At 66.9% G+C, this 27,583-nt stretch overlaps 2 protein-coding genes across 16 annotated transcripts in view; one reads left to right on the forward strand and one right to left on the reverse strand.

Annotated features, from left to right (window-relative positions):
• Positions 1-535: 535 nt before the first annotated feature.
• On the forward strand, positions 536-21,659 carry AATK (apoptosis associated tyrosine kinase). 10 transcript variants are annotated; one of them, XR_014684702.1, is made up of 16 exons: positions 536-655; positions 10,171-10,304; positions 11,164-11,305; positions 12,176-12,255; positions 12,536-12,654; positions 13,099-13,186; positions 13,387-13,520; positions 14,196-14,280; positions 14,917-15,038; positions 15,217-15,366; positions 15,518-18,677; positions 18,783-18,948; positions 19,051-19,278; positions 19,474-19,707; positions 20,417-20,504; positions 21,565-21,659. XR_014684702.1 is itself a non-coding variant. In XM_084492675.1 (14 exons), the coding sequence occupies exons 1-14, from the start codon at positions 577-579 to the stop codon at positions 19,500-19,502; spliced, it is 4,716 nt and encodes a 1,571-aa protein (XP_084348801.1). In that variant the 5' UTR covers positions 536-576; the 3' UTR covers positions 19,503-21,351. The 10 variants fall into 10 exon arrangements, 7 of the variants coding, with proteins under 7 accessions (XP_084348801.1, XP_084348803.1, XP_084348804.1 ...); XR_014684703.1 differs by lacking the exon at positions 21,565-21,659 and having other exon boundaries at positions 20,392-21,351; XR_014684704.1 differs by lacking the exon at positions 21,565-21,659 and having other exon boundaries at positions 20,417-21,351.
• BAIAP2 (BAR/IMD domain containing adaptor protein 2) overlaps positions 21,503-27,583 on the reverse strand; it is a gene marked incomplete at its 3' end in the record, with an annotated part of 42,388 nt that continues 36,307 nt past the window's right edge. For 3 of the 6 annotated variants that reach the window (XM_084492686.1, XM_084492682.1, XM_084492688.1), the window contains one exon: positions 21,503-23,487. In XM_084492686.1, the coding sequence (XP_084348812.1) occupies positions 23,418-23,487 (70 nt within the window). Of the gene's footprint in view, positions 23,488-25,512; positions 25,561-26,255; positions 27,395-27,583 lie in introns of those variants that run through there. The other 3 variants (XM_084492687.1, XM_084492684.1, XM_084492683.1) reach the window with 2 other exon arrangements.

Genomic DNA, 27,583 nt, shown 5'->3' on the forward strand with positions numbered 1-27,583 from the left:
TTTTTGGGGGGGGGGCGTGCTGCCAGCGGGGGGCTGGGGTTGGGGTCCTGGTCCTGTAGGGGGTGAGGTGGAGATGGGGGGCATGAGGGGGGTGTAGGGACGGGGTGGGGGGGCTGCGGACCCACAGTGTGCCCCATCCCACCCGTCCCATCCCACCGGTGTCGGGTGGGTCAGCGCGGCCACAGCTCCGCGGGGGGGGCGCTGCCTGCACCGCCGATGGGGGGAGAGCCTCTGGGGCTCTTCCCCTCCTTAGGGGGGGGCCCTCTGGGGGTCTTCCCCTCCCCGGGGGGGCCCCGTCGGGGCCTCGCGGGGGCGGCGGAGACGCGCCCCGACCCCTCTGCGTGCGGGGGGGACCGCGGGGAGCCTCCACCTGCCGCCCCCTTCCTCCTTCCCCGGTCCCTCTCCGGTGCCCCCCCCCTCCCCAAATCCCGCTGGGTGGGGGGGGCGGCGGCGGCGCGGCCCCTCCCCGGGGCAGGGGGCGCGGGGCCGCGGCCGCCATGGAGGAGGAGCCGCCGCCGCCGTGCCCAGCGCGGGGCCAGCGGCAGCCGGCGGCCGGGAGGCTCCCCCCGCCGAGCCATGGGCCGCCTCGCCGCCGCTGCCATGTCGGCCGCCTTCCTCAGCCCCAGCCTGGCCTTCAGCTCCCACTTCGATCCCGGTGAGTGCCGCAGCCCCCCCTCCGTCCCGTCCCCCCCCACCACCACCACACCGCGGGGCCACCCGCCCGCCCTTCGCGGGGCACCGGGAGCCGCGCTCCGTTGCGCACCGCCCCGCATCGCCCCGCATCGCCCCGCATCTCCCTGCATCGCTGCAGCCCCTCCGCATCCCCCCCCCCGAGCAGCCCCGGCTCCCCCCGGCTCCCTCCAGGCCCCCCCCGCATCCTTGCAGGGGTCCCCTCGCTCCCCTGCGCTACCCGCACCCCTCGTTCCCACCGTGTGTCCGACCCCCCCCGGGCACCTCCGCATCCCCCGGGCTCGGTTTGCCGGCACCCAGCACCCCGCATCCCGCACCCCGCACCCCCCCGGCCCCCCTCCCGTCCCCACTGCCCAGTGGGTGCCGCTGGGGGCCCCGCTGGGCGGCGATGAATGAAGCGTGTGCCCTCGCCTCCCTCGCCTCCAAATGTCAGTGCGCTGCCCTCCCCTCCCCTCCCCTCCCTTCCCTTCCCCTCCCCTGGCTGTGCCGGATGGAACCGAGCCGCGGGGGCTGCTCCGCGGGGGCGCAGCTCGGCGCAGCTCCCCGAGCGCCGCCGCCACCACCGGGCGCCGTTGCGGTCCGGGACCGGGGCGCACCGAGGGATCCCCGGGGCCGCGCCGCCCCCGGAGGCACCGGGCAGCTTCCCCACGCCGCCGCCCGCCCGGCCATGCTCGCAGGGAGGAGGAGGAGGAGGAGGACGGAGCCCGGGGCTCAACCCGCAGCCGCCGCCGTGCCGGCTCGGTGCCGGGTGCGCACCGGGAGCCCCCGCTGGCGTTAGGAGGCCGGTGAGGTGCGGGGGGTGTGCGGGGGGTGTGCGGGGCCGTTATGTAAGGCGTCGTGGCGCGGCCTCGCTCGCGCTGCAGCTGCAGGAAGGCTGCGCACAGCGCGGAGCGGGGCTGGCTTTTGTGTGCGCTCGGGGCTGCTGCGGCGCGGGGCTCCGGGAGCCGGGGCGCGCAGGCAGCCGGCCCCCGGCCTCGGAGCCCTCCCCGGGGTGGCTCGCGCGTGCTGGGGGCACGGGGACACCTTCACGTGTGGGATCTGACCCCCGGGAGCAGGCAGCGGGGTGGCAGCGCCCCAAATCCGCGGTGACCCGCAGGTGCCAGCGCGTTGGCACCGTCCCTTTGTTTGCCAAAGCTGGGGAAGCGGTGCCAGGGCTCGGCACCGAGCACCCGCTGGCGGCACGACCCGTGCCCTCGTGCCTCCAGCAAGGTCCTCGTGCCAAGGAGACCGAGCGCTGCCCTCGCTGGACACGGCTCAGCTCTGGGTGTCAGCACCGGGCTGCACAACCCGGCCACACCGCGTCCCCCTCGTCCCCTCCTTGCATTTGGGCTGTGCACCCCCCCTGCTCGCCGGGAACGGGGTCCGGTGGCTGCCAGGGGCTGAGGCCGTGGAGGGATTTCATAGAATCCTCGAATCTCCTGAGCTGGAAGGGATATTTCGACGTGAAGCAGCCCGGGATTTACCCGGCCGGGTCTCTGCTGGCGGAGACTTGGTTCACAGCCTGCTCGGTATTGATTTGTGTTAGGGAGGAAACCTCTTTTATTTGCATCTAAAATGTGGCAGCGCTGGGAATGAAGATGTATTTACTGTCCTCGTCCTTCGGTATGATTTTTCTCCGGGTTTTCTCCAAGCGCCCAATTTGCCATGCTAATCCCGTCAACCTGGGGATTTGCAGGGCACGTTTGATTTAAAAATCCTCCTGCAGGAAGGTTTGCTGTGGCTGCCTATCGCCATGCTGCGGAGCGCGCTCCCGAATCCGGGACTCTGCCGCTGCTGCTACGACTGACACCCACGATTACCGTCAGGGAAAGGAATTAAAGGGGGGAAAAAACGTATCCTCTGCTTCACGGGCTTGTCATCTTGGGCGTTTGGCAGCACCTCCTGTCTGCGCGGCGGCCCTGATTTTCCTGCTGTTTGCTGGTGCCTGCATGGAGCAGGGGGAAGCGCTTGGCACAGCAGGCAGGGGACAGGGCCCTGAGGGGACCAGTGGGGACAGTGCGGGGACGGTGGTGGCACCTGCTCCATCCTCAGCTTGTGCCATCGGTGGGGCTGCTTGGCTGCGCCCTGCCAGGCTGTGCCGGTGCCCGGTGCTGCTCTGGGGTCCAGATGCTCCCCCTCTCATCCCAGTACTGGGGGCTCAGGGAGGGGTCCCGGTTCCTCCTCCTGCTGGTTTCCCGTCTCTCTTCACCCATCCGCAGCCCAGAGCTGGGGATGCCCTCGCCTGGTGCCCGGAGAGCTGGATCAGGGCTGGTGCTGGAGCTGGGCTCCCACCAGGGTGACCACACCGTGGCCGGGAGCATCGCCGCACCCCTGCCTGCCCTGACCACCACGTCCCTGTTTGTTTTGAGGCCACAGAAGCTCCCACCCTCTCGCCATGAAGTCTGTGGCAGCTCCGGCAGTGACGTGAGGATGTCCCCCCCCAGCTCCCCGCCTGCCCCCAGCTCTGCCGCTGCCCCGGCTCCCAGCCTGGACTTCCCTGTCTCAGACCGAGGAGCACGAAATTTTGAAATCGTGAGAAACCTCCTCTCTTCCCCTGCCCAGATCTCTTCTTCCCCTTTTCTTTCCGAGCAGCGCAGTGACGGCTTTTTAATAACGGAAGAGCAAGCGGAACCGCTGGGTGCAGGGCCCCAGTTGGCGTGCTGGGAGGCACTGGGCTGCTGTGGTGGGCAGCACCGGCGCCGTGCTGGGGCTGCTCCATCCTCTAGGGCTGCTGGCACCATCGGTGCCCCATGGCCGTGCCCTGGCACCGTGTGAGCCCTGGGACGGCTCCGTTTGCCCCCCACCCCGCTGGGAGCTGCGTGCCACCTGCGTGGGGATTCAGCGGGTGCTCCGAGCGTGGCTGTGCAACCCGAGGGGAGCAGGGCAACTGGGGTCCCGCTCCTGGACCCCACATGTGTCAGGGCAGCGAGGGCTCAGGGGGACTCTCCGCAGCCCCCAAAACATGGGTGCGTGCTGCAGCCCCCTGCCCCAATGACTGGGGGCTGTGGCGGCACCAGGAGCCCCAAATCCCCCCTGGCTTTGCCCGATGCTGGGGGGTGAGGGCAGGAAGAGGGGTGCCTCTGGGGACGCGGGGGGGACGTGGGGCAGGGAGCTGAGCCTTGGGGTGAAGGCGGCTGCTGCGGGGGCGGCGTGACACCCGGCACAGCACGGGGAGCTGCGCGCCCACCGGGCTGCACCTCTCCTCCAGGAGCCGGTGCGTGGAAGGTGTCAGCGGCACGGGGCCGTGTCCGTCCGTCTGTCCGTCCGTCTGTGGAGGCCAGGGTGAGGGGCTGGCAGCGAGGAGCCCCCCCCCGAGCCTTGCAGCTGGGCTGTCGCCGGCAATGGCGTTCGCGCAGCACCGCAGTGCAGCAGGGCAGCTGGGCCCCGCGCTGCGGGAGGACGGAGCCAGCCAGCAGCGCCGCTCCCCCGGGGGTGCCCGGTGGCTCTCAATCTCTCTCTCTTTCTCTCTCCCCCCCCCTGCCTCCCTTTCTTTCCCCTCCTTCCCTTTCTCGGCTTGCTGCTCCCTCCCCGCCCCGCGCGCTCGGGTGATTCCGTTCTGGATGGCGATACGGATCCCTGTCAAAGCCAATTAGGAGAAATTAATACGCCGAGGCTGAAAGGGCTCCGATCGCGGCGGTGACTCACGGGCTCCCTGCCCGGCTCTCCCCGTCCGGGGGACGCGAGGTGCCAGCACCGGGGACGTGGGGCAGAGCTGGCACCGAGCTGCAGGCACGGCCCCGGTGGTACCGGGGGGGGGGCTGCGTTTGGCTGGGGTCTCCTGGTGCTGTGCCGTGTCCTGCCCCGTGGCCGGGCTGTCAGAGCGGTGTCGTGCACCTCCCAGCCTTTAAATCGTTTGTTTTCTGTGCTCCTTTTGAGCCCTCGCTGATTCCTGGGGCTGGAAAATCCCCGCCAGGTCGGGCTCCTCTTGCGCCCGGGTCCCAGCGTGTCATCACCGTGGGTGATGCTCATCCCACATCTGAGCCTGCCCTTACCCCATGTGGCTCTGGAAGCCCAGCCCGAGCTTGTGAGGGCGCAGGGAGCTGTGGAGTGGGGGTCCCGGCCATGCCCTGCAGCTGCTCGTGGTCTCTGCTCCCCTCTGGCAGCCCCATCCCCAAAAAGACCCCATCCTTTTGGGGCCAGGCTGAGCCGTGGGGACCCTGCAGGGCGCAGCCTGGAGCAGCTCCTGGACGGGGCAGCCCTGGGGAGGCCGGAGGGCGCCGGGGCTCACGAGGGAGGGAGGGCAGCCGTGCTGACACAGCGTGCCTGGGGACAGCAGAACAAATCTCCTCTGGGCATTAATCTCCCCGAAGGCCCTGAGGAAGTGTTGTCTGAGCGTGCTGCTTGGCTCTCGTAGGGCAATTACTGCTCCAACGGCGTTTGGCATCGCCGGAGCTCAGAACCAGGGACCAGCCTGAGTGTGCCGGGCTCCCTGGGGTGACCTGGAGGGGGGTCTCCATCCCAAAGGGCGGCCGCATGGGTGGCACGGGGTGCTGGGGGCTGCTGGAGCCGCTGCTCAGTGGGGCTGGGGGCTTGGGGGGGTGCTGGGGCTGGCCGAGGGGACTGGGGCGCGTTGGGCAGCACTGTGAGGGTTTGGCCGCCGGAGGAAGCAGGAGCAGGTTCAGGATTTCCTGCAAGTGGCCGTGCCTGCAGCAGGGACGAGGGGAGCGAGTGCCAGGGGCCAGAGGCCCCGTTTCCGTCCCCTCGCCTCTCCCAGCCGTGGCCGCTGCCCTCCCTCGCCGCCTGCTGCTGTGTTTGTTTCAGTGCTGGAGCGAAGGAAAGTTCTGGTGTGGGGGCAGGCAGTGAGTGTGGGGTGCAGCAGGGCCGGGCTCTCAGTGTGTGCATGGAGAAGGGGGACCCTGGGGCTGCGGGGGCTGCGCACCCCCAGTTGTCCCCGAGTGGCCATCCTGCTCCTGCTCGCAGCATCCCCGACACCCCGTGGGGCACCTGGGGCTGTGTGATGCCAAAAATGCTTGCTAAAATCCCATCCCGTTAATTTTCGGGGTCTCTTCCCCTTGCCCGCTGCAGCCGGAGCTGTTTGGAGACCTGTGGGAAGGGGCTGGCGGAGCTGGGGGAGGCGTCGCGCAGCCGAGCGCTCCGAAACTGGGGCAGGCAAAGGGGAGCTCCCCAGGGCCGGGCACAGCGCATAGCATCGGCCCTAAAAATCAGTAGGACCCTTCCCTGCGGCTGGGGGTGGGCAGAGACCCCCTGTGTGTGCCCCAGCCTCCAGCCTCTGCCTTTTTTGCCTGCCCCCAGGGCATCCCCGGATGTCCCCAAGCCATTGGGGCCGCCCGGTGCTGCTCCCAGCCAGAGAGGTCAGAGGCACGTGGGGATGTGCTCGGCTTCAGCCTCTTGCAGGAGCCCTGCTCGCCTCTGTCGCCCGTTTTTGGAGCTGAAGCTGCTTGTTTCATAACGTCGCCGAGCATTTCTGATAAAAATAGGCTGCCCCGCTCCACGCGGCTTCGCTCCCGCCGTTACGTAAAGGCTGCTTCGCCGGCTGCTGGGAGCCTGCTCCTGGCCTTGCTCGTGGTGCTGTGCCCATGGTGCTGTGCCTTTGGTGCCATGCCCACGGTGCCGTGCCCACGGTGCTGTGCCCACGGTGCTGTGCCCCTGGTGCCGTGCCATGGTGCCCCCCACCAGCACACCCACCCTCGCGGCACCGCGCAGCCCCCTCTGGGCGCAGGGCATGGTGGCAGCGGGCACCCCGTGTGCTCTCCTCCCTCGGGGCAGCGCGGGTGCTGAGCTCTCTCTTGCCACCCATGGTGCAGGGCACGAGGAGCCCTCATCCTGTGCCATCCCCCGGGATTTTGCTTCAGCCACGGCCGAGGGTTTGCTGTGAGGGAGCCGGAGCCGGAGCGTCCCTGCCGGCGTGGGAGGCGTTCCAGTGATTGCCTTCAGGCCTGATCTAACACACGGAGCAAGGGAATGTGGTTTAAATCATCAATTCATCTTGCTCCGTGTGCTTTTTTTTTAATTATTATTTTCTCAGAAGAAGAAGGTGGAAGCTGCCCGTGGCTGGCGTGCACCCACTTGAAATGCGGGGCTGCAGCGGGAGCGGCTTTGATGGAGGAACTTGATTTTTTTGTTTCTAAGCACGCTGACGCGCTCGGCGTGTGCACAACAATGCTGCGGCTCGGCCTGCACTTATCGCAGCCCTAATTTTTATTTCATCACGTTAGAAAATGATGGATGATCTTCTTTTTATTTTCCATCTAATTATTTTTTACTGCTAATTCATCCCGAGCTGATAAAACCAGAATGAAGAGGCACGAATCAATCCTTTTAAAACCCTTCTGCGCTGGTTAACTGAGCCCGCGTTAGGAGACGCACACGGGGAGCAGCTCATCGAGGCATGCCTCGCATTTACAATTAAGATCTGGTAAACCCCGGCGATGCTGACGGGGTGGCACTGCTGGGAAAAGGTCTCCGGGGCTGTGTCGGGTGCTGCGCCCTCAATCCCTGGGTTTGGGAGCCAGGGGAGCACAGCCCTGCCTGTGGTTCCTGCGTGGCTGCTCCCAGATCCACGGCTCTGGTGGGTGACCCTGCCCCACCGTGCGCCCGGGTGCCTCAGTTTCCCTCCGGGGCTGCGAGGAGCAGCCTCGTGCCGGCGTGCTAAATGGCAGCGGACGGCTTCTTGCTGCCTGGATGCATGTGGGTGAGCAGAGCGCTCATCCTTTGAGGTGTAAAATTGCTTTCCTGGAAGCTGCCCACAGATCCGGGCCCTTCGTCTGGCCGGGGATTAAAATGTTACCAGGGCCGTGCTTGCGCCGGGAGAGCAGCTGGACGTGGTGCTGGGTCCTGAGAGTTTGAACCCAGCCCCGCACCCTGCCTGAATCCAGCTCCAAAACCTGCCCCCTGCCCAAATCCAACCCCAGCACCTGCACCCTGCCCAAATTCAGCACCTGCACCCCACACCCTGCCCAAACCCGCACCCAGCCCTGTACCTTGCACCCTGCCCAAACCCACGCCCAGCCCAGCACCCTGCCCAAATCCAGCCCCAGCACCCCCACCCTGCTCCAACCCACACCCAGCCCTATATCCTGCGATCCCACAAGGGCTCCTGCTCCCCCTTGGCTCTTGTCCCACTCCCTTACACCCAGTGCTGGGGAGGGTCCCTGGGGCAACGGTGGGGTGACAAAAGGGGTCTGAGTGCCGTGGGCAAGGGGTGTCCCCGTCGTTCTCCCCGAGCATCCCCATCCTGCAGGCAGCAGGTCCTCATTCCATGCTGCAGGTGCCCTGTGGGGAAACTGAGGCACGATAAAGCTGCTCAAACAGCACCTCCAGCAAGGGGCTGGGGGACGGAGAGGGAAGGGGAGGGGGGGTCTTGGCTGTTTGCCCCAGCGGGAAGGGAATGAGCGGGGGGGCGGCCGCTCGGGTGGGACCCCCCTGCTGCCCACGGGGCTGTGGGTGCGGGGCTTTGCGGGGAGCCCCGGGGCTCTCCCCTTCCGCACACGTCAGCCCCGCTCCTCGCCCGCTCTCGCCGGGCAGAGGCGAGCGGCGGCGGCGGCAGCATCCCCGCGCGATGGCTGGCGGAGCGGCCGCAGGCGCTGGGCGAACGTGAGTCAGCAAAGGAGCCGGGAAGGGCTGAGCCCTGGGCTGCGGGGCTCAAGGGGAGGGGGGCTGCAGGCTTTCCCGGTGCCTTTTAAGAAAGGGATTTTATTTTATTTTTATTTTTTTATTTTATTTTTTATTTTTTTTTTTTTTTGGATAGGGGGGTGGGCGATGCAACAGGGCGCGGGGCGCAGCAGCGCGGGCAGAGCTGAGCCCCCACGGGTGCCGTGGAGAGGGGCTGGGGCTGGTGCCACCATGGGGGATGTGCTGAGTGTCACCCCCTTGTCCCCTGCTGTCCCCCCCCAGCTTGGGGCTGGGGGCTGCGTGTTGCCTGCCTTGCGGGCAGCCCTGGAGCATCCCCGCTCGGGGGCTGCCCCCCCAGTGATGCAGCAGTTCCCGCTGCCTTTCCCGGCCAGGCTGGGGGTGCACCGAGCTGGCTGCTCTCAGCGTGACCCCACGGCAAGGCTGGGCTGTTTGGGGGGGGGAGAGCTGTGGCTGGGAGGGTCCCGCGGGACCCCCGTGGCCTGGAGTGGTGAGGGGGGGTTCATGGAGGTGCCAGAAAGCTGTGCAGGGCTCCCAGCCCTCCTGGGGGGCTGGTGACCCCCCTCCTGCCCCTGAGTGGCCCCCCAGCCCCAGCTCTGCCCCCTCCCAGGCTGCTGGTGCCCGGCCTTGGTGCAGGGGCTGCGCGGTGCCAAGGCTGGGGAGGGACTGGGGCCGGTCACAGCTCCCACACCGCCAGTCGTGCAGGTGGGGAAACTGAGGCAGGAGCGGGCGGCCCCCCCCACGCCTTGTTTTTTGGGCTGGTTCATCCAAAAAGCTCCATTTCCCGAGCTGTGGCCTTGGGGCGGCTCAGCTGACGGTCCCTGCTGGAAAGGCTTCTGTCGCCGCGCTCCGCTCCCCTGTCGGTGTTCAAAAGGCTCTGCTGGGTGAGTCATTTTCTCTCTCTCGCTGTCCCACTATCCAAGGAAAATGGTGACATTCGCTGTACAAAGTGTGTTCACCATGGAAACGGGCTGAAAGCAGAGAGAATGCCACCCCCGGCTCCTCCCAGGTTTCGGCTGTGCATCGCCGAGCCTCAGAAGATGGCTCTGGGGCTCCCTCGGCGAGCACCGACCCCGACACCAGCTCCGGGCCGGCCGCGCTTCGAGGGCACGGGGCCAGCCCTGGAGTGGCCGTGCGGGGCGAGCGGGGCCATCCCCAACCCTCCTGCCCTTCAGGTGCCTCCCCAAGGGCACGCGGTGCGGGGGCAGAGCTGTGCCGGTGGTGCCAGCCCCGCTCCCTGCCCGGCGTGGTGCTGAGCCCAGCACGGTGAAGGTTTGGGGTCGGTGATGGCACAGCCCCGGGGCACGGGGACGCGCTCGGTGGTGCCGCTGCGGGTTTTTTTTGCTTCCTCCTGCCACAATCCGCCGGTTGTTCGGGAGGCTCTGGGCAGAATAGTAATGTGGCAGCTGCCTGGCCGCGGGCGCACCGAGGGCTGGCAGCTGAGGGGACGTGGTGCGGGCTGAGCCCCGCGGGGTGGGAGGCAGGATTTGGGGTTTCTGTGCCGGGAGGTGTGCGGGGAACATCCCCGTGCCCCGTGGGATGTGGTCTGGGGTTGGTGTGGGGTTTGGGGAGATGGGGCTGGGGCTTGCCCGGTGGTGTTTGCCCTCTGATGGAGCCAGGCAGGGCGCAGGGAGCTGTCGGTGCCAGCAGGAGCAAGGGTTTGGGAAGGCAGGGGGGGACCTGGGACCCCCAGGCTGGTGCATGGGGTGTCATTGTCACCGTGCGGGTACCATGCATGGGGTCTCTGCCCTGTCCCCCTCTGTGCAGGCTGCCTGCGGGGTCCTGCCTCAGCCCTGGGTCCCCCCGTGCGCTCCCCTCCCTCTCCTGGCCCCGAGCTGGGGGCTCAGCAGTGCTGACCCGGCCTCCCTGGTCCATCTCCTGACCCCGCAACCCCCCCCCCTGTCCCCGCAGACGGCACCCCCCTTAGCGAGCTCTCCTGGTCCTCCTCGCTGGCCGTCGTGGCCGTTTCCTTCTCCGGGCTCTTCACCTTCATCTTCCTCATGTTGGCCTGCCTGTGCTGCAAGAAGGGAGACATCGGCTTCAAGGTGAGCACTGGGGGGGGGGTATTAGGGGTGGGCAGGGGGGGCCAGGCTGCTGTGCAGCCCCCGTGCATCCCCCCGGGCTCAGCATCACTGTGGGCTGTATCCTGACCCTGTGCCGCACGGTGCCGGGATGCTGCAGGGCTCAGCATCTCCTCAGGTCATATCCTGACCCCCCCCTGGGCTCCCCACTGCACGGGGCCAGGCCATGGCATGGTTAAGGGCCGGTCGCAGTCCCACCCGCACGCCCCCGGGGTGGGAGGCACCCTGAGCTCACAGGCACAGAATGTGCCGAGAAACACTTTTCCCTAATTGCTGGCATTTTTGTGGAGGCTTGCGGGCGCCCGCGGCAGGAGGGGGGTCAGGCAAGGAGGGAGGGGGGACGCACGCTGGGGCCCGTTGTGTAACCATCCCACACCGTCCGGAGCACCTCTCCGTGCCGCAGGGGAACAAAGAGCCCCCTCGTGCCCCCCTGCCGGCTATATAGGGGCGCCGAGCCGCCGCCGGGCACTGCCCGTGCCCGGTGGGTTGTGGTGCACGGCACCCCGGGGTGCAGCGCTGCCGGCGGTGTTGGCAGCACCATGAGAGGCTGTCGGGCAGGGGCAGGGCGATGCTCACCCTCGCCTACCTGCTCGCCAAGGCGGCTTTTGGGAGCCGGGCGCTGGATGGGTGCCGCCACCAGGTATTGGGGCTGGGGGCTGGGGCAGCGCCTGGTGCTGGGGGAAGCTTCTTGGGGTCTCCGTGCACGGGGCTGTGCGATGCGCAGGGGGTGTGGGGCAGGCTGCGGGGAGCCCACAGGGTCAGTTGTCTCTGCTCGGTGTGTGTCCCCCCCATCCCCTGCACGCCCCCCTCCGCCCCGGCCCAGGAGTTTGAGAACGCCGAGGGGGACGACTACGTGACGGAGTTCTCGGCCCAGGGCTCGCCCGCCCCGCAGCATGGCCCCGAGGTTTACATCCTGCCCCTCACCGAGGTCTCGCTGCCCATGGCCAAGCAGCCGGGGCGCTCAGGTAAGCCGAGGGGTGGGCACCGGGACTCCCCCCTGTGCGCCCTGACCCTGCACCGCCGTGCCGTGGGGTGGGCACGGGAAGGGTGACCCCAGCCAAAGGATTTAGCCGAAGGGTTTGGCCAAAGGGTTTAGCCAAAGCAGCTCCCGGGCAGGGGGGGGGATTCCGAGGCCCCTCTGCGCAAGGCAGGACCCCGAATCCTCTCCTGGCACCAAGGGGAGCAGCGTGCATCCCCAGCGGGGTGCAGCGGGACACGGAGTGCCCCGTCCCATGCCATCCACCAGCCCCAGCCCTGCGTAAACAAGGCAGTGAGTGGGAGAGGAATCAGGGGGGGGTCGGGGGGGGGCTGGGACCGCTGTGCCACAGCCCCCTCGCTCCCATTGTGGCGCTCCCCGGCTCGGAGAATGGCAGCAGTGTGATGGGGCCGGCGCAGTGCGGGGCGGCGCAGCGCGGCCCAACAATGGCCCCATTGCTGCACCCCTTGGCATGGGTGCCTGGGGGGGCAGGACCTGCACCAGGAGGGGGCTGGGAGCGGGGGGGGGGGCTAAATGCCAGCGCTGCAGCTCGGCTGCGCTCTGCTCTCCCCATCCCTGGGGAGGAGAAGGGGTCGGGGACGGTGTCTGGGAACACCGGTGCCCCACATCCCGCAGCCAGCACGGCCCCAAGAGGATGCCTGGCAGGGAGAGCGCCCTGGCTGCGGGGTGCCTGGGGCTGCCCCCCCCCATGATGAGGGGACAGCAGCTGGGGACAGCGTGGGGTGGCACAGCAGGGGCACCGGGACTCGGCCGGCACCGGAGGGTAACGGGGAGCGGGCTGAGCGCGGGGGCGCAGGGGTTTGGGGGCGCACGGGCAGCTGGATGTGCCCCTTTACAGTGCAGCTCCTCAAGTCCGCGGACCTGGGGCGGCAGAGCCTGCTGTACCTGAAGGAGATCGGCCATGGATGGTTCGGAAAGGTGAGTGCCACCCCGGGGGGGGCAGAGCTGGGGCCGTGGGGGCACGGGGACGTCGGGACAGTGGGATATTGGGGCAGTGGGATATCGGGGCAGGGGGATGTCAGGACACCAGGGCACTGGAGCAGGGCATGTGCCGGATCCAGGGCTGCTCCAGCTCTTGTGCCACGCCGGGACGGGGGCTGCAGGGGCTGCGTGTGCCCGTCGGGATGCCAAATGTAGGGGTCAGGGCCGGGGATCGCTGGTGAGGATGGAGGGGGACGCCTCTGCCCCTTGCCCCGAGGTGTTCCTGGGGGAGGTGAACTCGGGCATCAGCAGCACCCAGGTGGTGGTGAAGGAGCTGAAGGCCAGCGCCAGCGTGCAGGACCAGATGCAGTTCCTGGAGGAAGCGCAGCCCTACAGGTGGGTGCGGGGTCGCTCCGTGGTGCCGATCCTGCGCCGGGCACATCCCCAAACTACGGGCTGGCCCCCCCCGTGTCACATCTGGCTGAGCAGAGCTGTCACAGGGAAGGTGCTGGGTGCCTGGATGAGCTCTCCATGCAGCACGGCTCCATCCTGGGGCTCTCTGGCTGCGGGGAGCTGCTGGTGCCCAGCCCCGGCTGCGCTGAGGTCATGGGCACGGAGGGAGGGGGGCACGGAGCCGGCCTGTGCCCTGTGAGAGCTGAACAAATGCCCCTTTGTGGCGTGTCCTGGGGTGCTGGGACACAGTGGTACCCGCTCCCAGCCCTTCCCGTCAGCCCTCACGCCCCAGGGGGGCCCCCCCAATGCTGCCAACCCCCCCCCAGCTCCGGCTGGCTCGGTGGCAGCCCCGCGGTGCCGACGTGCCCCTCGCTCTGCCCCTCGCAGGGCTCTCCAGCACACCAACCTGCTGCAGTGCCTGGCCCAGTGCGCCGAGGTCACCCCGTACCTGCTGGTGATGGAGTTCTGCCCGCTGGTGAGTCCCCCCCAATGTCACCAGGGAGCCACCGCGGGGCCGTGGCTAGCCTCTTGTGGCCACTCGAGCTGCCGAACGGCGTGCCATGGTGGCGGGGAGGCACGAGGCACGGCTCTGCCAGGCTTGGCACGGCTCAGCCGAGAGCAGAGCCAGCCGCTGGGGCAGGAGGGCAGCGGGGTGACGGTGGCACCGCCCCGCAGGGTGACCTGAAGGGATACCTGCGGAGCTGCCGGGGGGCCGACACCATGGCCCCCGACCCGCTGACCCTGCAGAGGATGGCGTGCGAGGTGGCCTGCGGCGTCCTGCACCTGCACAGGAACAACTACATCCACAGGTAGGCTGCCTGGGGGGGGGTGGGGATGGGCTTGGGCAGCCCCCCCAGGACGCCGGCGTCCCCCCAAACCTCTGCTCCTCCTGCCCAACAATATCCTGGTGCTGAGTGAGTTGCACACGGAGACTCCAGCATCAGTGATTTTGTTGAGGAAGGGGAGCGCTGCCGTCGGGGCCACCCCACCCGAGCCGGGCTGCTCGGGTGCAACCCTGCGAGCGATGCTGTGGCTGGGGGGAGGGTCGTGGGGGGCATGGCTGTGCTGGATGGGGGGGGTCCTGCGGGCATCCCAGCCTCGGTGGGCCCTGCGGCACCTGGGGGGGGGGTCTCCCCGTGCGGTCCTGGTGTGCGCCCCAGCTGTGCGCACCCCCTCCAGGGCTGGTGCCAGCAGGGGTAGGAGGTGCCCGGGCGTGCATTGCTCGGGGAACCTGCTTTCTGCTCGGCTCAGCGCCTGACGGATGGACGGATGGACAGAGGCGCAGCTGGGGCGCAGCGCAGGAATTCCTGCTGTGCATTTGCTGCCTGGTTTTATCGGCACGCCCGGCGCTTGGCCGCCGCGCAGCCACCCCGCTCCTGCTCCTGCTCCCGCTCCTGCTCCCCGCTCACGGTGCTGCTCGGGGTGCCCCGTGTCCCCCCCACTACCCCCCGGGGGTGGTGACAGCGCCGAGGTTTGCTTGGCAGCGACCTGGCCCTGCGGAACTGCCTGCTGACCGCTGACCTGACCGTCAAGATCGGGGACTACGGGCTCTCGCACTGCAAGTACAAAGTAAGGCTGGTTTGGGTGAGCAGGGGGCAGTGCTCAGTTTGGGGGGGTGCTCAGGGACCTGCTGTGTGCACACACAGCTCTGCACACACACACACACCCCTCTCCAACCCTTCCCTGCCGTGCCAGGACAGCCCCTGCTCCGTGCCCTTTGCTGGGGCAGCGGGTGGGTGCTTCCCCGGAGACCACCACCCTGTGAGCAATGCTCCAGGACCGAGCTGTCCTTGTTGGCTCGTCCCCAGGCAGCCCAAGCTCTGTGGCACGAGCTCCCAAAAAGTTCCTGGGCTGGATGTGCCCCGTGGCAGCTGCAGAAATGGCAGGGCTGGGGCTGGGAGGCAGAAGGCGAGCAGTGGGAGGAGGCTGGGGGGTCTGCCAGGGGCTCAGGACGGGAAGACAGCGGGAGCAGGAGGGAGGGAGGAGGCAGAAAGCAGGGGTGGCCAGCCTGGAGGAACGGCACGGTGGGGCTGGGGGCTGCAGGGGGAGCAGAGCAGGCACCGAGGGGCTCGGGGTGAGGTTATGGGGTGGCACAGTGGGTCTGGGGGGGTGTGGGGAAGCTGGGGCAGTGGTGTGGCGCTGTGGCCGGTCCCTTACGCGTAGGTTTGACGTTCTCTTCTCGTACTGACCCTGCATACTTGGCAGGACGACTACTTCGTGACGGCCGACCAGCTCTGGGTGCCGCTGCGCTGGATCGCCCCCGAGCTCATCGACGAGGTGCATGGCAACCTGCTGATCGTGGACCAGACCAAGGCCAGCAACGTCTGGTGAGCAGGGCAGGGGGGGCACAGGGGGGCTGCTGCCGGCACGGCTCGGTCTAGAGGTGCACGGCACCCACTGACATAAGCAGGACACGCCGGGGTGCATCGTTTGTGGGGCTGCGGGACGGTGGTGGGATTTTTTTGGGGGGGTCCCCGTGTGCTCAGCATCCCGCCGTGCCCGCAGGTCGCTGGGCGTCACCATCTGGGAGCTGTTCGAGCTGGGCAGCCAGCCCTACGACCACTACTCCGACCGCCAAGTGCTCGCCTACGCCATCAAGGAGCAGCAGCTGAAGCTGCCCAAGCCCCAGCTGAAGCTGTCGCTGGCGGAGCGCTGGTGAGCGCAATCCTGCCCCCTTCCTCTCCATATTTCCCCGGGGTGTGGGGGTCTCTCTCGGGGTCCACCCCGTGCCACGGCTCCGGCACGGCGAGGCGCTGCTGGGGCCGGAGCAGAGCGGCTGTGCTGAGCCCCCTGTTCGCCACGGCAGGTACGAGGTGATGCAGTTCTGCTGGCTGCAGCCCGAGCAGCGCCCGACGGCCGAGGAGGTGCACCTGCTGCTCTCCTACCTCTGTGCCAAAGGAGCCACGGAGGCCGAGGAGGAGTTCGAGAAGCGCTGGAACTCCATGAAGCCCAACAGCAGCGCCAGCGGCAGCCACCACGGCGCCGAGCTCTCCTCCTTCCCGCTGCTGGAGCAGTTCTCGGCCGACGGCTTCCCCTCGGACGGGGACGACATCCTCACCGTGATGGAGACCAGCCACGGCCTCAACTTCGAGTACAAGTGGGAGCATACCAAGACCGAGCACTTCCAGGCCCCCCTGGGGTCCCTGAGCCCCAGCAGCGCCGCCCGCTACCATGACCTCTACTACCCGGCCGCCTCCGCCGGGCGCCTCAGCCTGGGGGTCTCGCCCTCCTGCTACGAGTGCAAGCAGCCCGGCTGCCCCGGCCTCCCCGCCCCCGGCGTGGTGCCCATCCTGGGCGCCCACAGCCCCTCTCTCGGCAGCGAGTATTACATCCGCATCGAGGGGCCGGCCGAGGGCAGTGGCGAGCTGGACTACGCCATGTGCTCCTACAGCCCCGAGGGCGAGCGGGGCTCCCCGCGGCCCCCGTCCTGCTGGAGACCCCAGGGCACGCGGGGCGGCAGCACCTACGACTCCGACAGCAGCCCCACCGTCTCCCTCAGCATGGAGCCGCTGCTGGGCCACGCGCCGGCGGGCGAAGGCTCGTGGGAGTGCGCTGAGTACTACCCCTACGCCTGCCCGGGGCAGGAGCAGCGCGGCTACGAGCCGTCCCCAGGCCACGGGGCCGAGCGGTACCTGCTGGAGGATGAGCACAACGAGCCGGGCGGCAAGGACTGGCCCGTGCCCGGCTTCCAGCACAGCATCTTTGGTGACCCGCTGGGTGTCTCCCCCTCGGTGAACTGCGCCTACAGCCCCCGGGGGTACGGGCAGCCCCCGGGGCAGAGCGCAACCCGGCCGGACTGCGTGGCGCTGGAGCTGGGTGACGACAGCCCCCCGGGAGCCCCCCACCCGGAGGGTGCCAGCCCGCCGGCCCCGCAGCAACCCTGGGCCTCCAACAGCTCCTCCAACAACAACATCGGTGGCAGCCCGGCCGCCCGCGAGCCCGGGGACAGCTGGTGCTACCGCCGCATGATCACCTTCCGCGGGCTGATGGCCAAGCCGCTGGGCACCGTGCCGCGCGGCCAGCCCCAGCTCGGGGGGTCCCCGCCGGGCCTCGATTTTCGCCGCCCTCGGGGGCAGGAGCAGGCCCCCGGCACGGCCGGCGGCTCCTCCCCGTGCCGCTCGCCCTCCCCGCGGAGCCAGGCCTGGCAGAGCCGTGACTCATCAGCCTCTGGCTGCTCTCAGACGGTGACGGTGGCGCTGGCTGGCGGCCCCGGCACGCCACGGGGCCCCGGCGCAGCCCCGGCAGCCGTAGCCGGGCCCCAGCCGTGCCCACAGGATGCCCGCCCGGCCGAGGGCACGGAGGGGAGCAGCCCTGCCCGCAGCCCCGTGCCGTGCGCCACCGCTGCGCTGGGGCTGGGGGAGGCTGCCCCCATGGCTGGCACCGCAGCCCCGAACCCTGGGACCCCCACGGAGCCCGGTGTAGACGGTGCCCAGCCTGCAGCGGAGGCTGCTGAGGCACCGGTGCCCGGGGAGGCTGCTGCGGACAGCGGCACGTGTCCTGCCAGCGACACGGACAGGACCCCGGACAAGACGTTTTCCAGCGCCAGCTTCCCCGCTGGGGACGAGGGGAGCGACGAGGACACGGCGGAGCTGACCTCCGGCGTCTTCACCGACTTCTCCGGGGACTACATGGAGAGGGTGGACATGGCCCCGGCGTTCAAGTCCCTGCAAAAGCAGGTGGGGACGCCGGATTCCCTGGAGTCCCTGGACATCCCCTCCACAGCCAGCTCCTGCGAGGTGTTCAGCCCCACCGCCTTCGCGCCCGCGGGGCAGCCCAAGGCGCTCGACAGCGGCTACGACACCGAGAACAACGAGTCCCCCGAGTTCGTCCTCAAGGAGCCCCACGAGCCCCGAGAGCCAGAGGCTTTTGGCCAGCTGGGGAAGCCTCCCCCAGGGCTGCCGGGGGCTGAGGGCGAGGTCCCGGCCCCCGAGACGCGGCTCTCGGCGTCCTTCAGCACCGAGCTGCACGGCCTCTCCGAGAAGAACCCGTACCGTGACTCTGCCTACTTCTCTGACTACGACACCGAGGCCGAGCGCGGCCCCAAGGAGGACGAGGACAGTGACGGGTCCGAGAGCCCGGAGGCAGAGAAAGAGGGGTCCCAGCCCCACGCACAGGACCTGGGACAAGCCCCCGGGCTGGGCGAGGACCCGCTGCACCCCCCAGGAGCCCCCGGGAGCCCCCCGGCAGCGCCCAGCACAGCGGAGGCATCTGAAGCACCAGATGTCGGGGTCTCTGCAGGGGACTGGAGGGGGGCAGAGGCTGGGGATGCCCCGGCTGGCCCCACAGCACAAGAGGCTGGCACCGACCCGCGAGCCATGGGGCCAGGCACAGATGGAGACACCCCAGGGGTCTGCAGCGTCCCCCCGGGCTCGGTGCCACCCAAGACTTTCTTCTTGTCCCCAGTGCCAGCGAGCCCCGAGGAGCCAGCACCAGACAGAGGGACCCCCGAGGCTGAGGGCATCCCCGGACTGGGGGGGGATGTGTCCGGGGGCGAACAGACTGTGTCCCCCACGCCAGGGCTGGGGGAAGCGGGGCTGTCCCCAGAGGGCACCGGGGTGGGCATTGCCCCCGGAGGGGACGCGCCAGGGGGTCCCAGCACGCCGCTCTCGGGGGGTGAATCACCGGTGCGCTCCCCCCCGGGGCTCTCCCTGCTCCCGTGCGCCCGGGAGCCACGGCCGGCCACCTCGGAGCGCCGAGAGGAGCCGGAGGAGGAGGAGGAGGACACGGAGGACAGCGACGAGTCGGACGAGGAGCTGCGTTGCTACAACATCCAGGAGCAGAGCGAGGAGAGCGAGGAGGAGCCGGCGGCCGTGCCCATCGTGGTGGCCGAGAGCCACAGCAGCAGGAACCTGCGCAGCCTCCTCAAGATGCCCAGCCTGCTCTCCGAGGCCTTCTGCGAGGACCTGGAGCGCAAGAAGAAGGCCGTGTCCTTCTACGACGATGTCACCATCTACCTCTTCGACCAGGTGAGGGCAGGGCCCGGGGAGGGCGCACGGTGGTGGGCACGGCGCGGGGGCGCTTTGAGCCCCGGGCTTGCCACCAGCAAGCCACCAGCATCTCCTCCTTCCCAGGAAAGTCCCACGCGGGAGCTGGGCGAGCAGAGCTTCCCGGATGCCCCCGAGCCTTCAGGGCAGCCCCCGGCCAGCGGCAGCCCCACGAGCCCCACGAGCCCTGCCAGCCCCACGGAGAGGCTGAGCGCCTCCGACGACTCCTCGGACGGCAACGCCTCGGAAGAGAGTAAGGGGGACCCGGTGGGGACAGTGGGGTGGCGGTGGGGCCGGGCGGGTGACCCCCCCTGCGTGGTGGGCTCAGCCCCAGCCCCCTCGCTCTGCGTCACAGGCGGTGGCTTCGAGTGGGACGACGACTTTCCGCTCATGCCGGTGAAGCCGTCGCTGATGTCCTCGCTGTCGGGGACGCCGGCCGAGCCCGACCCCTCCGTCCCCGCGCTGCTGCCGGCCCCCAAGCAGGTGCTGCCCCTCCAGTTCTCCCGTTTCACGGTCTCGCCTGCCCCGGTGTCCCGCTTCTCCATCACCCACGTCTCCGACTCGGACATGGACTCCATAGGAGGTGAGGCCCCGCCGCGTGCCCACCCTGGGGGTCCCCAAGCATCGGGGATCCCCTTCTACCCCGCAGGGCCACCCCTTGCAGCCCGGACACTTGGTGCCCTGTGCCCCCTCGGGGACCTGTCACCCCCGGGCCACCTCATCCCTACGAGCACTGTACCCCGTGCCCTGCTCACGCCGCCTCTCTGCTCCTTTCCAGGCAGCAGCGAAGACGGTGACCGGGAGTGAGCCAGCCTGGGTGCTCAGCTGCTAGCGGCACCGGCACCGGCACCGGCCGGCGGCCACGGAGGACAGGGGCAGAGCCGGAGTGGGACCTGGCCCGGGCTCCCGGCACCGAGCTCCGAATTAATTTTTTTTTTTTTAAAGGGGATTTGGTCGGAAGGAGTTTGGGTGCTGCTGCTGGTCGGAGCCGGGCACGGCCCGGGGCGAGGCGGTGGGTGCCGGCCGTGCGTGCGTGCGCGAGCGGATGGCTGCGCGTGTATACATAGATATATATATATAGACATATATATATATAAATTAGAGCATTCACGGGGTAGTGCCCTGACCTTGCTAACATTTGCGGAGTCCCCCCCACCCCAGTGAAGAACCCCCACCCCTTTGGCTTCTCGCCCACGTGTGCTCCCGAGGCGGTGTTTGTCCCCACGTCCCCCCTGTGCCGTGCACCTCGATGTCCCCCCCGTGTCCCTCCCTGCCCGGGCTGGCGCTGGCTCTTGGTGGCTGGGGGGGGGGCTGGGGGGGTTACAGGGGCTGCAGCACGGCTCGAGGGGGCCGGGGAGCTCCCAGCCCTCGCGTTTTGCCTGGTCCTTCTGGGGAGCAGCCCCCGGCGCGGGGAGGGACCCCCCCAGGGGGCTGAGAAGCTGGGGAGGGGGAGCGCCAACCCGACTATTTTTGTATTTAAAGAAAAGGAAAAAAAAAAACTAAAAAAAAACAAAAACAAAAACAAAACTTGCTGTTGACAGAACTCACATTGACGCGGTTTTAAGTTATTGTTGCCAAAGAGATGTAAAGAGTTTGTGGAGGCATTTTGGGGGGGGGGGGTCTTGCGGTTTGTTCGTTCAGGGTTTGTTGTTTTCTTTTTTTTTTTTTTTTTTTTTTTTTTTTTAATTCATTTAAGGCTTAGGATAATTGTGCAATTCCAGCTTCCAGAAGGAAATGGGACTAAGCGGAGCTGAGCGAAACCTTGAAATCAGGGCTGTTTCCTTTGGGGCCAATAGACCAAACCCTGAGGTGAGAAATGCCCCCCCCCCCCCAGACCCTCCCCAACCCCTCCCCGTGTCCTGCAGCCCGGGCTGGCTCCCGTGGGTGCGTGGGGTGAGTGCACACACGAACACACGCATGCACACACACACACACACATACGCACACGTGTGGCTACGTGCCATGGGATGGGATGGGGGCTGCTTTTGGCCCCGGGGGGGGGCTCAGGGCTGCAGCACCAGCCCGTTCCCCAGCACGGCACAGTTAAAATGCCAGGGGGTGAGGCTCAGCCTCGCCGGGCACCGTGTCCCTCCCCACCCTCGCACCTTCTCCAGCCCACCCTGCGCTCGTGCCTGCTGCCGGTGCCACGTCCTTGTCCCCCCAGGGACGAGTGGGGTCCCCAAACCCCAGCCCCAGCCCCGAAGGCCGGGGAGGCTGCGCCTGCCCCGTGCCCTCCCTGCTGCACCTCCCGCAGCCTTCCTAATTTACCCAGCTCAATTGGTGCTTTAATTAAGCGCTTTATTTCAGCTCCAACCCTGCCCTAACCCCCTGTCCCCAGCCATGCCCTAGCACCAGGCTCCCTGCTTTGCAGCCAGGGGTGCTCAGCCCCCTGCCCACCCCCCCAGCCCTCCCGTGTCCCCCCCAGCCCAGGGTTTGGTCTATGGCGTGCGAGGCAGCTGCCTCTGGAGGGCAGCATGAGAACAGAGCTGTGTGCGGGATATTTTTTTTAAAACAGAAAGGCGATTATTACATTGTATATTTTACCAATACGGGTCATAACTGCTGTATTTTTTAATCAGTGCTGATTTCCATACAGCTCCCAGCATGCGTGTCAAACATCATCGGGCCAATAATAAAGTTTTTAAAATATCCTTAAGCCGTTTGCTGCCCGCATCATTCCCCGGCAAGCAGGAAGGGGCCACGCTGGGGGCCGCGGGGCCGGGGGCTGCTCTGGATTTGGATGAGGTGTGGGCACTGGAGGGCTCTGGAGCCCCCCAGCTAAGGAAAACACGGGGTACCTGGTGGTGTGTGTGTGTGGGGGTAAATTTTATTGCTCATAAATTACTTTTTTCATAAAAAATTCTTTCAGGTTACATCTTGCAGGTGCCACCAAGCCAGGAGGTGCAGCGAAGCCCCGGGGGGGGCGGCAGCCCCTGCTGTGGGGCTGGAAGAGGACGACGCGGGGCCGGCGGCGAGGTGGAACCCGGGGCTGACCCCTGCCTGGCCACGAGCCCCCAGCCCTATCCTGTGGCCCTGCACCCCAGCAGAGCCCCTTCCCCTTGCCCCCGTCTGCCTGTGGCTTTCACCTCAACTGGTGCCCCCCCAGCTCCTGCGGGACCCCAAGAAGGCACGGCGAAGGCTGGCACCGCGTGGCTGCCCCCAGCTCCCAGCTGATCTCCCCCCACCCGTGGCACAGGCATGGACAGGAGGCTCTGCACAGCCCCGGCACTGCATTTTGGGTTGTTACTGGTTTGGACACACTTTGGGCCAAGGTGGTGGCAGATTCCCACGCACGTTGCGGCGGCCGCGGAGCTGGAGGTGAGCACCCCGGGGACGCGCAGCGGAGGAAGCAGGAGGTGGGCTCTGGTGAGCGGGGTGCCGGGGGCTGCGGTGGTGCACAGCCTTGCAGAAGACACAGCACCGTGGCCAGGGGAGCAGACAGAAGCCGGCTGGTCCCAGGAGAATGCGCTCTGTGCCGGGGAACTGCCGCACATCAGAGGGGCACCAAGCCTAACTGGGAAGCAGCCCTAAAGTGGAACCCGCAGACAGTGGCCAAGGCATTCGGGTCTCTTTGCTACCTGGGCTAAACCTACCGTCAAAGCAACCGCCGAGGGGGTCCTCTGAGCTCTAGCAATGAAAAAGTGCAAAAAGGCAACGAGAGCGGGAGGCAGGAGCACAGGGCACTGCCCCGCTGGTGCCAGCCGCAGGCACCCGGCTGCAGGCACAGCGAAGATGCAAATCCTGCCTGGAAAACCCATTTGGGCAGCACACCCCGGTCCCACAGCGGCTCCTGCTCCTCCTGCGAGGAGGTTGGGGGCCGGGGGGGGTTCGGGGCAGCGTGCCCCCTCCTGCCGGCAGCTCTGCGCCGCCAGCGCCGTGCAGCGCGCTCGCTCGTGGGCGCACACCCTAGCAGTAAGCTCAGCGAGTATACGTGTGTATATATCGGGCTCATGCAGCCTTGGAAGAGAGGAAGGGAAACCAGCAAAGCAAGAGGGCTCGAGGGGCGAGCCTGTAGGGGAGCGCTCCTTCAAACACCGGGTGCCCCATGGCCTGGTTGCTGCAGCCACCCCAGGCACCCATCCGCGGAGCCCACCCCTCCTCAAGTATTTTCCTAGCTTATATCTTACAGCAGTACCGTGACACCCCCTGTGCACGCTGCCGTGGTGCTGCAGCAGCTCCAGGAGCAGAGGCCGGCCCCGTCCCCAGGCTGCAGCCCTGGCACCAGTGGCCAAGGTCCCGCAGGAGGCCGGGCACTGGCTGTGGGGCTCAGCTCCCCTTGGATTATTTGGGGCCGGGGCTCTCCTGCCTGCCTGAGGGCACCCACCCAGCCGGGGGGGCCCCATCTCCCCTCTGCCACTGCTGCTGCACCCCGGAGAGCAGGGAGCCCTCGGGGAGCTGCCAGCTGAGGCCGTTCTCCCCAGCCCTGCGATCTGCTGCTAATCCTAGAAGCAAACCTGGCTACGGGAGAGGTGCCGAGAGCGCCGCGCTCCCGTCTGCACAAGCAGGGGTCGGGGCAGGGGCTTAGGGTTTAACCCTCTGCCTCCGCGAGGAGGAAGGATGTAGAGAAGGGCGAGAATCAGGGCACTAGCTTTAGCCTTTGGCTTTGGAAGCAGCAGGATTAAATAAACTCTGCCTAAAAGTGAAGTTCTGGGGAGGGCAGACATGCACCGGGCGATGAGGAGGCGGCGTGTGCCACCCGGCACGGCGGCAGCGCTCCCGGCATCAGCTGATGAGCGGAGCCGAGCGGTCGTTCGTCACGGTCGGCTTCAGCTGGACGTTGGCAAAGGGGTTTCTGCAGGGAGAGAGGAGGGCAGAGTTTAGCAGAGGCTCTCCCCGTGCAGGTAAGGGAGCCTGCGAGGACGGGGCAGCGAGCGGTGACCTTGGCGAGACCCCAAAAGCTCTGGCTGAGGAGGCGAGACTGCAGCAGGCTCCGACGGCTGTGGCCGGAGCCCCGTGCACCCCCTGTGGCCGTGGGCGAGCCGTGGGTGCCTGTAGCCCTGCTCCCCTCCACCAGCCCGGCCTCGGGCAGCGTTTCTGAAGCGTTGAGGCTGGAACTGCTCTGCCCTGCCCAGCCCCTCGCCGAGATGTCCCCAAGACGAGCCGGCGAGGTCGGTCAGCGCGGGATTTTCTCCTACCTTGCTTTTCAGCAGTAACCAAGCCGGGCTCTTCCAAAGGGAAAAACCAGGGATGCGTGCAGGGAGCTGGGGGTGCTCAGCCCAGGGTGCACAGAAGCAGGAGAAGCTGCTCCAGCCCCCGGGCACCTCCTGCGCAGGGGAGCCCCGAGGCAGCTGCAACATGCACGGGGTAGGGCTCACTGCTCTAAGGTGTGCTGGGACACCCGGGCACGAGCAGAGCTTGCAGCTCCGTGCCAAGCTGGCTGCGAAACCTCAGAAGCAACAAAACCTCCAAGGGGCAGAGAGCAGGGAGAGGGGAGGCTCCTGAGCTGGTTCCACCCGAGCTGTCCCAGCACCATCCTGCACTCGCTGGCTCTGGGGGCCCCGTCTCCGGCAGGCAGATTGCCACACGCAGCATCTGCGACAGCGCACAGCCCTTGGCACACATCCTGCACGCCCAGCACAGCCCCCTGCGTCCCCTCCTGAGCACAAGCAGCCCCTCGTTGTCAGCCAGCCCCCAGCTTCTGCCCCCATCCCCCTCCAGGAGCCAAACCAGCTACGGCAAAACCTGCACATGCCTGCAGCAGGGAGCTGTCAGCAGCCTGGGGGCCCCTCACACCCGCTCCCCCAGCCCCCTTCCATGGCCGAGCCGGTGCCGCGGGCACCCAGGTTGCAGGACAGGCATGAACATGGGGTAGGGGATGCTAGGAGCAGCCGTGGTTATCAGCTGCCTCCTCCTGGAGCAGAGCCCACGGCTTGGGAGACATCTCCGACATCGGCAGAAGGAGCAGGAGGGGCCCAGTGCCCCCCCCGGCACTGCCCCCCCCGGCCCTCGCCATGCCTCACCTTTAGAAGCGTGCTTTTGCTTTCCTCAAAAGATAAAGGGCTTTTGCTTAAAAATAGGGTAATTAATTTCCCCACCTAATTAATGCAGGTTCTTAGATCACTTTTCCCCCTAGGATGCCAAAATAGATTCTCGAGACTGAAAGGATAGAAAAGGTTGCTTTGATGAGTCACCAGGGGTTATTATTTAACTGGTTTTGTTCTGGCGGAGAAGAGCACTTTGGCCAGGAGCCCACGGCTCAGAACCACGGGGAAATCAGCGCGTGGCCCGCAGGGAGCAGCGAGGGGCTGCCGCAGGGACCAGGCACTGCACAAGCAGACCCGGGGGGGGTCAGAACAAGGCGGCTCCGAGCTGCGTCCCCAGAGCCTGGGGGGCTGGCAACGACATCTACAAGCAAAAAGAAGCTGCTCAAAGAACTTCAAATTAGTGACAAGGTGTGGTCCTGCCCTGCCAGGGGACGGCGCGGCAGCATCCAGGGGTGACCCGGCGACACGGTGCTGCTGGGGCAGCGACCACCGACGACCTACAACCAAAGGGATTTGTTATGGGGTCGGGAGCAGGGCGGGCAGCGGCAGGAGCGGGGCGAGAAGCCGGGGGCCCCGCGGAGGCAGCGTGACACCAGCAGTGCCCGGCGATGCGAGGAGCCGTGCAGCGGCAGCGGGGTTGGATGAGGGGGGCTCCCGCCACCGGGACAGGGACACGGGGACGAGCGGTGCCCGGGTGGGTGCAGCGGCACCGCAGGCGTGCAGGGCGGGCGCAGGAAGCCGAGCGGTGGCAGCGTCCCCACGCACAGCCCCGCGGTGGCACCAGGTGCCCAGCGCCCAGCACAGCGAGGGGCAGACGGAGACCATCAACTTACTAACTACGGGCAGGGGCATCTCAAAACCTGGCCACTTCAACATCGGGGCTGCAAGGGAAAGAGAAGGCAGGTTGTAGGACACCGGCACGCTCCGCGCCGCCTTGACGGGAACAAAGGGTGGTGGTTAATGAGAGGAACCGGGCGGACACCGGCTGCGCCGCAGACATCTCCAGGAGGAGAAAGGAGGAAAAAAATAAAGGAGGAAAAAAACAAAGGCGGAAAAGTGGGATTTATGGAGAGCTGTGAGTCCCGGCAGCGCGTCGGGCACGGCCCCTCGGCACCATGCGCCCTGCGAGGACGGGAAGGAAACGCACGGCCACGGCCGGAGCCAACCTGCGGAGAGGAGCGGGCGGCACGGCGGCGGAGGAAGGGAGGAAGGGAGGGGGCTGCTTCCTTCCCGCGGCCCCACCAGGAGCACCCCTGGAGCAGGAAGCAGGCGGGGGGCAGCCCCGCTCGCATGCAGCACGGCGCTCGCAGCGAGGCTCTCGGGGGACAGCCAAGGCGCAGCACAGAGGAGAGAGCAGAGAGCGAGCGGCTAAACAGCTTGAACGACTTAATTCGGCAAAGCTGTTTAAACAGAAACCAGGCAGGCTTGCAAAATGAGCACAGGCATGTGGCATGGAGGGGCTGGTTTGGGCCCTGGTCATGGAGGGATGGAGAAGGAAAAAAAAAATGGCATGGCAATGCAGGCTGTGATGGGCAGCGCACAGGCACGGCAGCCGAAAAAGACACCGAGGCCCAGCTCAATGCAATAAATAAAACTTTTATTCAAACAATAACTCAGTACAGGGCACATTTCTCTCTGGCTTTTAAAAAAGGTTTCAGCACTTTACAGTCTCCATACAAGTGTTACTAGGGTGGTTTTTTGTTTGTTTTTTTTTTTTTTCCCCCCTCGACATTCAGTCACTCGGCATGAAATATCCTGGGTTAAAAATCTTTAGCAAAATTATGACATCGCTGCGGGAGGGTCTCGGTACGGTATGCCCATAGTCTGGTATAGAAAACAAAAACTTGTCCGTGGGTATTGCCAGCAATGTCCTCGTAAACAGGCATGTCAGAAGGTTTTAAAAATCACATCAGAAAAAAAGGAAAGCGTGAAGAGCTCTGCAGCGCAGACGGGCGCTGGCGGTGCCAGCAGCCCCAGCCCTGCCTGGGACGGACACACAGACACGGCCGAGCCGCACGGGGCTGCGAGCACGTCCCGGGACCCCCGCACTAAGGTGAGGTAACAATACCTTGCTACAAAAAAATATAGATATTTATAAAACAACAAGGAGGAACCCCTCGGGGGCTGCCGGCCGCCCCAGCGGAGAACCAGCCGTTCCCCGCGGCCGGGGGCTCGGCGCCATCCGCTTCTCCTAACGCAGCCCTCGCGGCTCGGTTGGGGGGAAAGCGGATCCGAGGGGCAGGGGGGGACCCGTGCCCACCTCGTGGCCAGCCCCGGGGCTGCCCCGTAACAGTACGTACACCAGAGGCCATGCATGTGGGCTCCGTTCCGGGGAGCTCTGCCCGCGCACCGCGGCGTGCGAAAAGCCCCGGAGGAGGGATAGTGCATCTCTAACATTCACAAAGTAGTACAAAAACTGGGTCCCACTAAAAGTGTAAACTGCATCCAGGCTGCTTCAAAGCGAGCACAGACCGATCGGCAGTTTCTGCTCTGAAAAGGCTTCAGAAACAAGGGCACTGTGAACACCGGGGAGGGGTGGAGAAGCACCATGGTTTCCTTGAAGATCACGAGAGTTTAAAATCCGAAAGTAGAGAAAGAGAAACAGGGGGGGGGTGGAAAAAAAGGGGGAGAAAGAAGCAGAAAGCTCTTCCGAGCAGCGCGGTGCCGCTGCGAGCCCGGTGTCCTCACACCGTTGATACCAGACTGCTGCTGCCGCTGCGGAACAAAGCAGAGGAGGCTGCCCGAGTGCCCGGCCCAGCCGGTGCCACTCTGCTCACCACCCAAACTTTCCATTTCTATCCCCAAAACCGAGCGCGTCCTGCCCTACCCAAGTGGCTCCAGGCCAGGACCAGGTTGTCCCATGGCGTGGGGCTGCCACCACCAAGGAGGGAGTGGGGGAACCCC

The sequence above is a fragment of the Aythya ferina genome, assembly GCF_964211825.1.
Source record: "Aythya ferina genome assembly, chromosome: 18".
Taxonomy (NCBI): domain Eukaryota; kingdom Metazoa; phylum Chordata; class Aves; order Anseriformes; family Anatidae; genus Aythya; species Aythya ferina.